General features: G+C 45.4%; 2 protein-coding genes across 5 annotated transcripts in view; both read right to left on the bottom strand.

The window, feature by feature from the left end:
• Positions 1–1050, bottom strand: part of CARM1 (coactivator associated arginine methyltransferase 1) — a 55288-nt gene extending 54238 nt beyond the window's left edge. For all 3 annotated transcript variants that reach the window (XR_005748078.1, XM_040346457.1, XM_040346458.1), the window contains exon 1: positions 809–1050. Coding sequence is in view for 2 of the 3 variants with exons in the window: in XM_040346457.1 (XP_040202391.1) it covers positions 809–959 (151 nt within the window). In the remaining variant the exon portion in view is untranslated. The remainder of the gene's footprint in view (positions 1–808) is intronic.
• An 8412-nt stretch (positions 1051–9462) lies between these two features.
• LOC120933312 overlaps positions 9463–13402 on the bottom strand; it is a 39478-nt gene continuing 35538 nt past the window's right edge. For both annotated transcript variants that reach the window (XM_040346453.1, XM_040346454.1), the window contains exon 9: positions 9463–9986. In XM_040346453.1, the coding sequence (XP_040202387.1) occupies positions 9885–9986 (102 nt within the window). In that variant the 3' untranslated portion in view covers positions 9463–9884. The remainder of the gene's footprint in view (positions 9987–13402) is intronic.

Here is a 13402-nt window from a genome sequence, read left to right as displayed (position 1 = left end):
GGGGGGAACAGGGTCAGGGTCATATTTGGGGACAATGGGAGGGGGGGAGGGGTGACACACATGGGGGGGGGGAAAGGGGGGCAGGGTCATATTTGGGGACAATGGGAGGGGGAAAGGGGGTCAGTGTCATATTTGGGGACAATGGGAGGGGGGAAAGGGGGTCAGTGTCATATTTGGGGACAATGGGAGGGGGGAAGGGGTGACACATAGGGGTTAAGGCTCAGACTTGGGGACAATAGTGGCATGATGACAGGGGGGTTTCAGGGCCAGATTTGGGGACAATGGGGGGGGGGAAAGGGTCATATTTGGGGACAATGGGAGGGGGGGTGACAGGGTCATATTTGGGGACAATGGGAGGGGGGGGGAGGGGTGACACACATGGGGGGGGGGGAAGGGGGTCAGGGTCATATTTGGGGACAATGGGAGGGGGGAAGGGGTGACACACATGGGGGGAACGGGGTCAGTGTCATATTTGGGGACAATGGGAGGGGGGGGAAAGGGGGTCAGTGTCATATTTGGGGACAATGGGAGGGGGAAAGGGGGTCAGTGTCATATTTGGGGACAATGGGAGGGGGGAAAGGGGGTCAGTGTCATATTTGGGGACAATGGGAGGGGGGAAAGGGGGTCAGTGTCATATTTGGGGACAATGGGAGGGGGGAAAGGGGAGTCAGGGTCATATTTGGGGACAATGGGAGGGGGGAAGGGGTGACACACATGGGGGAGGGGTTGTGGCCTCCTCCATATATAATCAGACAGCAGAGCCCTCCTCTCCCCGGCATTACACAGCACTCTCCCCCCGTCCACTTACCGTTATAGAGGGCGATGTCTCCTCCCCGGGCCTCCAGCCGCAGCTCCCTTTGCTCAGCGTGTCTCTGGATCTCCCCGTTCGCGTCCCCGATACTGAGAAGCCGCACGCCGGGAAACACCGACACCGCCGCCATCTTTCCAGAGGCGGGCATAGCGCTCGGCGCAGAGAATTATGGGTAAGAGGAGGAGGAGGAAGAGGGGACGCGCACAACAGTGCCCGAGCACAGCGACACGCAGCGGCTGGGAAGGCGGGGTTAGCAGACAATGGGCAGAGGGAGAAGGAGAGAAGTAGAAGAAGGGGGCGGGGCGCCGAAGGGTGACATCTTGTGGACGTTTTAGCGTATTACCTCTTGGAGGTGAACCGTACTCGCGCTGTCTCAGAAAGCCGAGCGCTGAGGACACCGTGAGGCGATGACTGGGTATTACACTGCACAGTTATAAAATCAACGCAATGCAAATAACTCCCAACTGTCCCTGATTTGGAGCAATATCCCTCTGTCCTCCCCCCCCCTCATCTGTCCCTCATTTTGGTCTGATTAATATAGTTGTATATAAAATTCACTTTTTATCTTTCAAAAAAGTGTTTTTCAGAGCTAAACATTTCATCTGATTTCTAAATCGCTGCATTTGTAAATTTCAAAAGCCAAAACCTCTCATTGGACTTTTTCCGTCAGGAAAACCGATCGTGTGCACAGGGCATAAGTGTATATTGATTGGTTTGCGCAAAAGTTATAGGGGCAGATCCACATACATCTGCGCTGGGCGCAGCGTATCTAAGATATGCTACGCCGCTGTAACTTACTTTGCATTTGTTTGAATCCTCAACGAATTTGCGCCGTAAGTTACGGCGGCATAGCGTATCTATCGCGGTGTAAGGGCGCGGAATTCAAATCCGGCGGGTAGGGGGCGTGTTTCATTTAAATGAAGCGCGCCCCCGCGCCGAACGAACTGCGCATGCGCCGTCCGTAAAAACTCCCAGGGTGCATTGCTCTAAATGACATCGCAAGGACGTCATTGGTTTCGACGTGAACGTAAATGGCGTCCAGCCCCATTCACGGACGACTTACGCAAACAAAATAAAAAAAATTCAAATTCGACGCGGGAACGACGGCCATACTTAACATTGCGTACGCCACTAAATAGCAGCTTTAACTATACGCCGAAAAAAGCCAAACGGAAACGACGTAAAAGAATGCGACGGCCGCTCGCACGTTCGTGGATCGTCGGAAATAGCTAATTTGCATACTCAACGCGGAATACGACAGGAACGCCACCCAGCGGATGCCGAAGAATTGCATCTATGATCCGAAGGCGTACACCTGTCGGATCTAACCCAGATGCCGTCGTATCTTGTTTTGAGGATTCAAAACAAAGATACGACGCGGGAAATTTGAAATTACGCCGGCGTATCAGTAGATACGCCGGCGTACTTTCTTTGTGGATCTGCCCCTAGGACAGGATTCCCGACCAAAACCTCTCATCGGACTTTTTCCAGGAAAACCGATCGTGTGTACGGGGCATAAGTGTATATTGATTGGTTTGCGCAAAAGTTATAGGGGCAGATCCACATACATCGGCGCAGGGCACAGCGTATGTAAGATACGCTACGCCGCTGTAACTTACTTTGCATTTGTTTGAATCCTCAACGAATTTGCGCCATAAGTTACAGCGGCGTAGCGTATCTATCGCAACGTAAGGGCACGTAATTCAAATCCGGCGGGTAGGGGGCGTGTTTCATTTAAATGAAGCGCGTCCCCGCGCCGAACGAACGGCGCATGCGCCGTCCGTAAAAACTCCCAGGGTGCATTGCGCTAAATGACGTTGCAAGGACGTCATTGGTTTTGACGTGGACGTAAATTACGTCCAGCCCCATTCACGGACGACTTACGCAAACGAAATAAAAAAAAATCAAATTTGACGCGGGAACGACTGCCATACTTAACATTGCGTACGCCACTAAATAGCAGCTTTAACTATACGCCGAAAAAAGCCGAACGGAAACGACGTAAAATAATGTGATGGCTGCTCGCACGTTCGTGGATCGTCGGAAATAGCTAATTTGCATACTCGACACGGAATACGACGAGAACGCCAACCAGCGGACGCCGAAGAATTGCATCTAAGATCCGAAGGCGTACGAAGACGTACACCTGTCGGATCTAACCCAGATGCCGTCGTATCTTGTTTTGAGGATTCAAAACAAAGATACGACGCGGGAAATTTGAAAGTACGCCGGCGTATCAGTAGATACACCGGCGTACTTTCTTTGTGGATCTGCCCCTGGGACAGGATTCCCGACCAAAACCTCTCATTGGACTTTTTCCGTCAGGAAAACTGATCGTGTGTACGGGGCATAAGTGTATATTGATTGGTTTGCGCAAAAGTTATAGGGGCAGATCCACATACATCGGCGCAGGGCACAGCGTATGTTTGAATCCTCAACGAATTTGCGCCGTAAGTTACGGCGGCGTAGCGTATCTATTGCGGCGTAAGGGCGCGGAATTTAAATCCGGCGGGTAGGGGGCGTGTTTCATTTAAATGAAGCGCGTCCCCGCGCCTAACGAACTGCGCATGCGCCGTCCGTAAAAACTCCCAGGGTGCATTGCTCCAAATGACGTCGCAAGGACGACGTGAACGTAAATGGCGTCCAGCCCCATTCACGGACGACTTACGCAAACAACGTAAAATTTTCAAAATTATACGCGGGAACGACGGCCATACTTAACATTGAGTACGCCACCATATAGCAGCTTTAACTATACGCCTGGAAAAAGCTGAACGGAAACGACGTAAAAAAATGCGACGGCCGGTCGTACGTTTGTGGATCGTCGGAAATAGATAATTTGCATTCTCAACGCGGATTACGATGGGAACGCCACCTAGCGGACGCCGTAAAATTGCATCTTAGATCCGACGGCGTACGAAGACGTACGCCTGTCGGATCTAACCCAGATGCCGTCGTATCTTGTTTTGAAAATTCAAAACAAAGATACGACGCGGGAATTTTGAAAAATTACGCCGACGTATCAGTAGATACGCCGGCGTAATTTCTTTGTGGATCTACCCCATAGTGTCTACAAAATAGGGGATATATTTATGCCATTTTTACTAATATATATTTATTTACTAGTAATGGCAGTGATCAGCGATTTTGAGCGGGACTGCGACATTTTAGCGGACAGATTGGACACTTTTGATAATTTTTTGGGGACCAGTGACATTTATACAGCGATCAGAGCTAAAAATACCCACTGATTAATGTATAAATGTCACTGGCAGGGAAGGGGTTAACACTAGGGAGGTTAAGTGTGTCCTAGGGAGGTGTTTCTAACTGTATGGGGAGTGTACTGACTGGGAGTAGAGAGATTGCTGTTCCTGGTCACTAGGAACAGCAGATCTCTCTCTAGGAGCGATCGCAGGTGGCTGGCGGACATCACGGCTGTCAGCAACATGGATCGGCTCCAGTGTCGCGCCGGCATCATGCACGTGCCTCCTATAGCCCTTAAAGCAGCCGCCGTACAGCTACGGCTAATTGGGCGTGCGCAGGTGAGCCAACCTGCCGCTGTATTATGATGGGTCCGGCGTCCTTCTGCGGCTTCGGGTGTCCTCTTCGGCGGGTCCGGCGTCCTTCTGCGGCTTCGGGTGTCCTTCTGCGGCTTCGGGTGTCCTTCTGTGGCTTCGGGTGTTCTTCTGCGGCGGGTCCGGTGTCCTCTTCGGCGGGTCCAGTGTCCTCTTCGGCGGGTCCGGCGTCCTTCTGCGGCATCCTCGCGTCCTCCCCGCTCGTTTCCCGCGCCGAGTTTGAATACTGCGCCAACATATACAGAGCGCAGTACACTCGTGTATTGTCGGCAATGCTCGGCTACCCGCGCTTACGTCCTGTACGTCCTGGACGTGAGCGCGGAAAGAGCCGAGACTGCCCGACTATACCCGAGTGTACTGCGCTCGGTATATGTCGGCGCAGTATTCACAACTCGGCGCGGGTATCGGCATATACCGCGCACCCAAGATTTTGCCCTGATTTTCAGGGCAAAAAAGTGTGCGGTATACGCCGATAAATACGGTAGTTAAAGTATAACTAAAGGCAAAACTGTTTTTTGTTTTGGATAGAGTGGAGAGAGATTAGAACCCCTATCAGTTTGTATTGCTGTCTGTGGCCCTGTTCACGCTCTCTATTTGTCCTGTTTACTGTTATCTTCAAAAAATAAAATAGTTTTGGGTTGTCCCCAGAAAAGTGATAGAGGAGAAATCTTTCAATGGGGAAATTAGTTCTGGTGGCCTGGGGATCTCAGAGGAATTCCTCGGGGATCAAGGATTTTCTCTCACTTCCTGTTTTGGCTATGGGACAGGAAGTGATGGTAAATCTCCCTAATGGGACACAGATGGCTAAAAATAAACTGACGGGGGGGGGGGGGGGGGGGCCTTACTCTATCCAAAGTGAAAAAATCGTTTTGCCTGTAGTTCTACTTTGAGGTAAAAATCCTTCTGTGTCATAGGATTCCTCCAGCTCCCTTATACTTACTTGAGCCCAATCTTGATCCAGCGATGTGCACAAGAGCAGCACTTCTCTTGGCTGTCTCCCTTGTCACTGGGCAGATTGGTAGCAGCTGTCAAATAAATTCTGTGACAAGGGAGCGGGGGCAGGGCTGAGCCACCTTGTCTGTGTCTATATAGACAGACAAGAGAGTGCCCCTATAGAAAACAGCTTTCTATGGGGGGCACTCGCTGAAGAGTTGGAGCCAGGAGAGCCAGTAGGGGACCCAAGAAGAGGAGGATAAGGGCTGCTCTGTTCAATACCACTGCACAGAGGAGAGAAGTATAACTTGTTTATTATTTTAATTTTAAAAAATCAAATCAAAGATTTAGCATTACTTTAAGAGTAGGTAAAACCGCAGTTAAAATTTTGTGGTGGGGGAATTAAGAGCAAGAGATTTGTACTGGGAGGTTGGGGAGACCTTGGGGGAGTTAATTTTTGCTTGTAAACTGGTCTGTAAAATATGTACTTCTGAACCCTGTACTATGTGCGTAACACACTTCAGAGCCCTGCACTCCATGTGTAACACATCCCTGTACCTTACACTGTGTGTGTAGCACACTCCTGAACCCTTTACCCTATGTGTAACACAGTCCTGAACCTTGCACTCTGTGTGTAGCACACTCCTGAACCCTGCACCCTGTGCATAATGCATTCTTGAATCCTACTACTCTGTGTGTTATGCACTCATGATTTTATTTAACAATGCACCTGCACGCTGCACTCTACAGCATACTCCTGAATCCTGTACCCTGTGTGTAACTTACTCCTGAACCCTGTGTGTAATACACTCCTGAATCCTGTACCCTGTGTGTAACACACTCCTGAACCCTGTGTGTAATACACTGCTGAACCCTGTACCCTGTGTGTAATACACTCCTGAACCCTACACTCTGTGTGTAGCATACTCCTGAATCCTGTACCCTGTGTGTAACTTACTCCTGAACCCTGTGTGTAATACACTCCTGAATCCTGTACCCTGTGTGTAACGCACTCCTGAACCCTGTGTGTAATACACTGCTGAACCCTGTACCCTGTGTGTAATACACTCCTGAACCCTACACTCTGTGTGTAGCATACTCCTGAATCCTGTACCCTGTTTGTAACGCACTCCTGAACCCTGTGTGTAATACACTGCTGAACCCTGTACCCTGTGTGTAATACACTCCTGAACCCTACACTCTGTGTGTAGCATACTCCTGAATCCTGTACCCTGTGTGTAATGCACTCCTGAACCCTGTGTGTAATACACTGCTGAACCCTATACACTGTGTGTAATACACTCCTGAACCCTAAACTCTGTGTGTAGCATACTCCTGAATCCTGTACTCTGTGTGAAATACACTCCTGAACCCTACACCCTGTGTGTAATACACTCCTGAACCCTACACCCTGTGTGTAATACACTCCTGAACCCTACAGTCTGTGTGTAGCATACTCCTGAATCCTGTACTCTGTGTGTAATACACTCCTGAACCCTATACCCTGTGTGTAATACACTCCTGAACCCTACAGTCTGTGTGTAGCATACTCCTGAATCCTGTACTCTGTGTGTAATACACTCCTGAACCCTACACCCTGTGTGTAATACACTCCTGAACCCTACAGTCTGTGTGTAGCATACTCCTGAATCCTGTACCCTGTGTGAAATACACTCCTGAACCCTACACCCTATGTGTAATATACTCCTGAACCATACACCCTGTGTGTAATACACTCCTGAACCCTACACTCAGCGTGTAGCATACTCCTGAACCCTAAAAACAAGTTTTAACCCATTCTTATTTTTAAATTGTACAACCAAAAGTTGCCACGGAATCTCTCCTATTTTAAAACAAACTTTATTTCATACTTTCAAGCACAAAACAAGTTACAGGAAAATAAAAAAAGTGCTGAGCAAAGTTAACATTTTAGGCGCATGTCATGACTGTAGGACGATGTTCTTCCTTCCAGATAACAAATTGCCTAATAGCTGCATGATGCCAGGAAACCACAAAATCCTGATATTAACCACAGAAGCTGCAATATCACGGCTGCAAAGTATGCCCTTCTTATTCATGTCCTGGAGCTCTTGTTGGCTTCTCATCTGTTTGAAGTTCATGTATCTATTGCTATGACAACCAATTATTGCTTTTTCAGTTCCTAGCCTGGAAAAGGAAAAGATGAGTAGTTGCTATGGGCAACTAAAAAACTTTCAGGCCCAGATTCTCGTACGAGTTACGCCGGCGTATCTCCAGATACGCCGTCGTAACTCTGAGTCTGTGCCGTCGTATCTTGGCGCCTGATTCAAAGAATCAGATACGCCAGAATTTGTATAAGATACGACGAGCGTAAGTCTCCTACGCCGTCGTATCTTAACTGCATATTTACGCTGGCAGCTAGGTGACGCTTCCGTCAATTTACGCGTCGAATATGGTAATGAGCTAGATACGCCGATTCTCAAAACGTACGTGCGGCCGGCGCATTTTTTACGTCGTTTGCGTAAGGCTTTTGTCGGCGTATAGTTACCCCTGCTCTATGAGGCGTAGATGAGGCGTACCAATGTTAGGTATGGACGTCGGAACAGCGTCAAATTTTTTACGTTTTACGTCGTTTGCGTAAATCGTCCGTGAATGGGGCTGGACGTAAGTTACGTTCACGTTGACTAGGCATTGAGCGGGCGCAATTTAATTTGAAAATTCGACGTGAAACTGAGCATGCGTGCGCATGCGCCGTTCGTAAAAAGCGTGAATTACGTGGGGTCAAGATTCATTTTAATAAAACACGCCCACCACTTCCACATTTGAATTAGGCGGGCTTACGCCGGCCCAGTTACACTACGCCGGCGTAACTTAAAGCGCAAGGCCCAGATTCTCATACATTCGCGCTGCTCCTGGGCAGCGTAATATATGAGATCTACGTTACACCGCCGCAGGTCTACAGGTTTACATCCTGATTCTCAGAACACTTACCTGTAAACTTGCGGCGGTGTAGCGTTAGATTGCTCGTCGCAAGCCCGCCCAATTCAAATGGGGAGGGCACCATTTAAATTAGGCGCGCTCCCGCGCCGAGCGTACTGCGCATGCTCCGTCGGGTAAATTACCCGACGTGCATTGCGCTAAATGACGTCGCCCCAACGTCATTTGCCTAGATGTATACGTAAATGGCGTCCAGCGCCATTCACGGACGTCTTACGCAAACGACGTAATTTTTATTGAATTCGACGCGGGAACGACGGCCATCGTTAACATTGGTTGCGCCTGCTAATTAGCAGGGGCAACCTTACGCGTCGGGTACGCTACGCAAACGACGTTAATTCGCTGCGTCGACCTCGCGTATGTTCGGGAATCGCCGTACTTACCTAATTTGCATAGACGACGGGGAAAAGCGACGATGCGACACCTAGCGGCGGGAAAAAAAATTACTTTTAAGATCTGACAGCGTAATAGCCTTACGCTTGTCAGATCTAATGGGTACCTATGCGCAACTGATTCTGAGAATCAGTTGCATAGATACCCGGGGCCAGATGAGGTGTTACGACGGCGTAACGCCTTTGAGAATCTGGGCCCAAGTTCTTTGAGAATACAGGACATGCCGCTCTAAGTTACGGCGGCGTAGTGTATCTGAGATACGCAACGCCGCCCTACGTGAATCTGGGCCTCTGTATCTTCACTAACTTTAGGTTTAGGGTTCGTTTACACAGGCGGCAGCTAAAATGTGTTTGTTTTCGTTTCATTCATTTTTTTTTTTTTTTATGAATTTCAAAAATTCAAACAATTCGTAAATTGAAAAAGTCGTAAATTCGAAAATTCGGAATTCCTAAATTCCAAAAGTCGTAGATTTGAAAATTCAGAAATTCGTAAATTCTTAAATTCGGAATTCAAAATTTTTAACTAACGAATAATAACTAACTATTAAATTATAGGTATAGGAATTTGGCTGTTAGTGAACGTAATGAATACAAATTTATCCGCTTAACGACCGTCGCATGTACATATACATCGGCAGAATGGCACAGACAGGCAGAACGACGTGCCCGCACGTCGCTGCCTAGACGTGGGTGGGGGGTCAGATCGGGACCCCCCCCCCGGTACATACAGCGGTCAGTAAGCCTCTGGGAGCGATCCGGGATGAGGGCGCGGCTATTCGTTTCTAGCCGCCCCCTCGCGATCGCTCCCCGGAGCTGAAGAACACACACACACATATAGAACGAAATGAGCCCTAAAGGGGGCAGGAAGGCATTTTCTTCTCTTTTGAAGCAAACTGGATGATTCTTAAATTTTTTTGTCTTTTTTTTTATCAGAATAATGTATTAAAAATACTTATTTTTTTAAGAATTAAATACATTTATCCTCATATGATGTATTACATACTGGTAATGTCACATCAAGGCCCAGGATAGGTTTCGTTTAGGTCTTCAGGCTTTGAACAGCAATGAATGTTCCTTTACTGACATTTGAATAAGAACAAAGGACACAAAATAGAGGTATTGTCCGTGGATCACAGAGTCTGCCCTCTGGTTAGAAGAGGTCACACTCCTGATTTGGAAATGGAATATCGCAGTCGGTCATGTTCTGAAGCTGCTGAAAGGTTGTGCAGATCTATTGTGTGTATAGGAGTTTTTATAGGCCAGGTATGGATGGGACATCTCGGTCTCCGTGGTGGATTCCTGGTTCAAGGGAAAGGAATAAGCTGATTATTCAGTTTCATGGATTATAGCAGTTCTCTAGGCAAATGTGAAGAAGCTTTTACTACATTATGCATTGATTAAAATCATCAAACACATTTTAAATGCAGCAAAATATAAATACAGTGGAACCTTGTATTACAAGTAACGCGGTTAACGAGCGTTTTGAAAGACGAGCAACTTTAAAAAAAATCCTGACTCGGTTTGCAAAATTTAAGCTAATGGTGTGTGCAGTACCACATTTGGCCAGTGGTCCGGGGGGGCGCCAGTGCGACTCGGAACGGTTCGGTTGCATGCCATAGAAGTCAGCTTTGTTTCCATTGACTTCTATGGGGAAACTCGCTTTGATATGCGAGTGCTTTGGATTACAAGCATTTTCCTGGAACGGATTATGCTCGTAATCCAAGGTTCCACTATACTTGACTCTATCTCCATGAACATCTTTTGTAGAGATGTGCACAACCCAACAAAAATTTGTTTTGTTTCATTTCAGATTTGTTCGTTATGTTAACCTTTTCGTTTTGTCTTATTTGTTATGTTAGAATGATTCCTTTTTTTAATTAATTTTGGATATTCGGATTCGTCTCGTATATTCATTGTTTTCATATCGATTCGAAATTCACATTTTGAAAGATGGCCTTATTGGTTCTATTTTTTTCTATTCCAGTCTATTCTATTTCCTTACTTTCTATTCTATTCTATTATTTTATATTCTATACATTTTTTTCATGTTCTGTTCTATTCTTTTATATTGTATTTTATTCTATTATTTTATATTACATTTTTTTTCTATTATATTTGAATCTATTCTATTTTAGTCTATTCTTGCTTTTTCTCTAGGCAAATGTGAAGAAACTTTTACTACTTTATGCATTGATTAATATCATCAAACACATTTTAATTGCAGCGAATATAACTACTTGAATCTATCTCCATGAACATCCTTTGTAGAGATGTGCACAACCCAAAAAAAACTGTTTTGTTTCATTTCGGATTTGTTTGTTATGTTAACCTTTTCGTTTTGTCTTATTTGTTATGTTAGAATGATTCCTTTTTTAAATTAATTTTGGATATTCGGATTCGTCTCGTATATTCATTATTTTCAAATCTATTTGAAATTCACATTTTGAAAGACAGCCTTATTTGTTCTATGTATTCCTTTATTTTCTATTCTATTATATTATTGTATATTCTATTCAATTATTTTCTGTTCTGTTCCTTTATTTTCTATTGTATTCTGTTTTATTCTATTATTTTCTATTCTATTTTTCTATTCTTTTTTTTATTCTCTAGGCAAATGTGAACAAACTTTTACTACGTTATGCATTGATTAAAATCATCAAACAAATTGCAGCAAATTGAAATACTTGGATCTATCTCCATGAACATCCTTTGTATAAATGTGCACAACCCAAAAAATGTGTTTTGGTTTGTTTCGGATTTGTTCGTTAGGTTAACTTTTTCGTTTTGTCTATGTTATTCTTTTTTTCATATCTAGTCTATTTTATTCTATTCTATTTGTTTTATGTTATACTTTTTCTATTATTTTCTATTCTATTGTTTTATTTTCTATTCCATTTTATTATATTCTATTTTATTCCATTTGATTTGATTTCAATTTAATTTTATTCTATTTGATGTTATTCTATCCAATTAAATTTTTTATTTATTTATTTCAATTTTATTTTATTCCATTAGATTTTATCCTATTCTATTTTATTCTTTTTGATTTGATTCTATTAAGCAACCTAAGTAGAAATCATTATCTTTTTCACTTTACTGCATTTAGTGCAATATGTTTCCTTTCCAAATTCATTTTTGAATACGGATAATTTGTTTTGTTATAATTAATTTTGAATTATTTGAAATTTGTTACATTGCATTACGATGAGTGAGTGAGTAAAAAACGTATATAGCGCAACACATGCAAACTGAATCGCCTCTGGGCGCTGAATCGATTCCATGCGTAGAGCCCCTTTGACCTCAGAAGAGATGGGTTTTTTTTTTTTAACAACAAGGTTGGTCTTTATTAAGGCAAAAGTGGTACAGTAGAAGAGATGGGTTTTAATCATTCTCCTGAAGGCCAAGTGGTTCACCTCCAATCGAATGGTGGTTGGTAGATCGTTCCACAGACGAGGTCCCTGGACTGCAAATCTTCGACCTCCTTTGGACTTGTATCTGACTTTGGGTATCTGGAATAGATTTTGATTGGTGGATCGCAGAACGAGATTGGGGTTGTGAGCTTTTATTTTTTCGCATTGATATTGGGGGGCGTTTCCTTGAATACACTTATGCTGTGTCTCAGCCTATCAGGAAGGAGATTTTTGGACGGCCGAGGGACTCATGGACATCGGTGGACAGAGATGGGGCTCAGGTAAATGTTAGGGGGGCTGCTGCATACAGAAGGCTTTTTATCTTAATGCATAAAATGCATTAAGATAAAAAAAAACTTCTGCCTTTACAACCCCTTTAAAGCGGAGTTCCACCTAAAAATGGAAGTTCCGCTTAACCCACTCCTCGCCCCCTTACATGCCACATTTGGCATGTCATTTTTTTTGGGGGGGAGTGGGGGCTTCAGGAGAAGGGGACTTCCTGTCCCACTTCCTCCTTCCGCCGAGGGGCTGGTAAGGCGATTAGCTTAATCGCCTTTTCACAGCCCCTCCCTGTAGAAGAGCGCCTGTCCAATCGGACGGCGCCGCACCGCTCGCGCATGCGCACTGCCGCTCGCGCATGCGCAGTGGGTGCCCGGCCGTGAAGCCGATAGCTGTCACTGCCGGGTGCCCACACTAAGAATGAAGACGCCGGTCGGCGAGGGGGGGGCGAGGAGCAGAGCCCCGGCCGGCGAGGAGCTGGAGCCGTGGAGCAGGTAAGTGTCTGTTTATTAAAAGCCAGCAGCTACACTTTTTGTAGCTGCTGACTTTTAATAAACTTAAAAAAAGGTGGAAAACCCCTTTAACTATCGATCGATTTTTTACCTTTTTTATTTTTAAAATTAAAAAATTTTTCCCAATTTTTTAAAATCTTTATTCATTTTTTGCATGTTCTAAAAAGTAAAATAGAAAATCATGAAGTCCCTCAATTACAGTAATACCTCGGATTATGGGCATTATTTGTTCCAGAAGAACGCTTGTAATCCAAAGCACTTGCATATCAAAGCATGTTTCCCCATAGGAAATAAGGGAAACTCAGATAATCCGTTCCAGAGCCACTGCTTTTCTATAAAGTACCGCATGTGGGCAGAGTGGTGCAGGGGCGCCGGAGACACTTGGAAACACTCAGACGCTCGGAGACACTTGGGTCTCGAGTGTTTCCGAGCATCTCCAAGCGTCACCGTCACCCCCGCAACTCTGGTCAAATGCAGTACTGCACAACCCAGAGGCTAAAATCCTGATTGTCTT

Source organism: Rana temporaria, chromosome 3 (genome assembly GCF_905171775.1).
Source record: "Rana temporaria chromosome 3, aRanTem1.1, whole genome shotgun sequence".
NCBI classification, from domain to species: Eukaryota; Metazoa; Chordata; class Amphibia; order Anura; family Ranidae; genus Rana; species Rana temporaria.
This window is presented reverse-complemented; position numbering and strand designations above follow the sequence as displayed.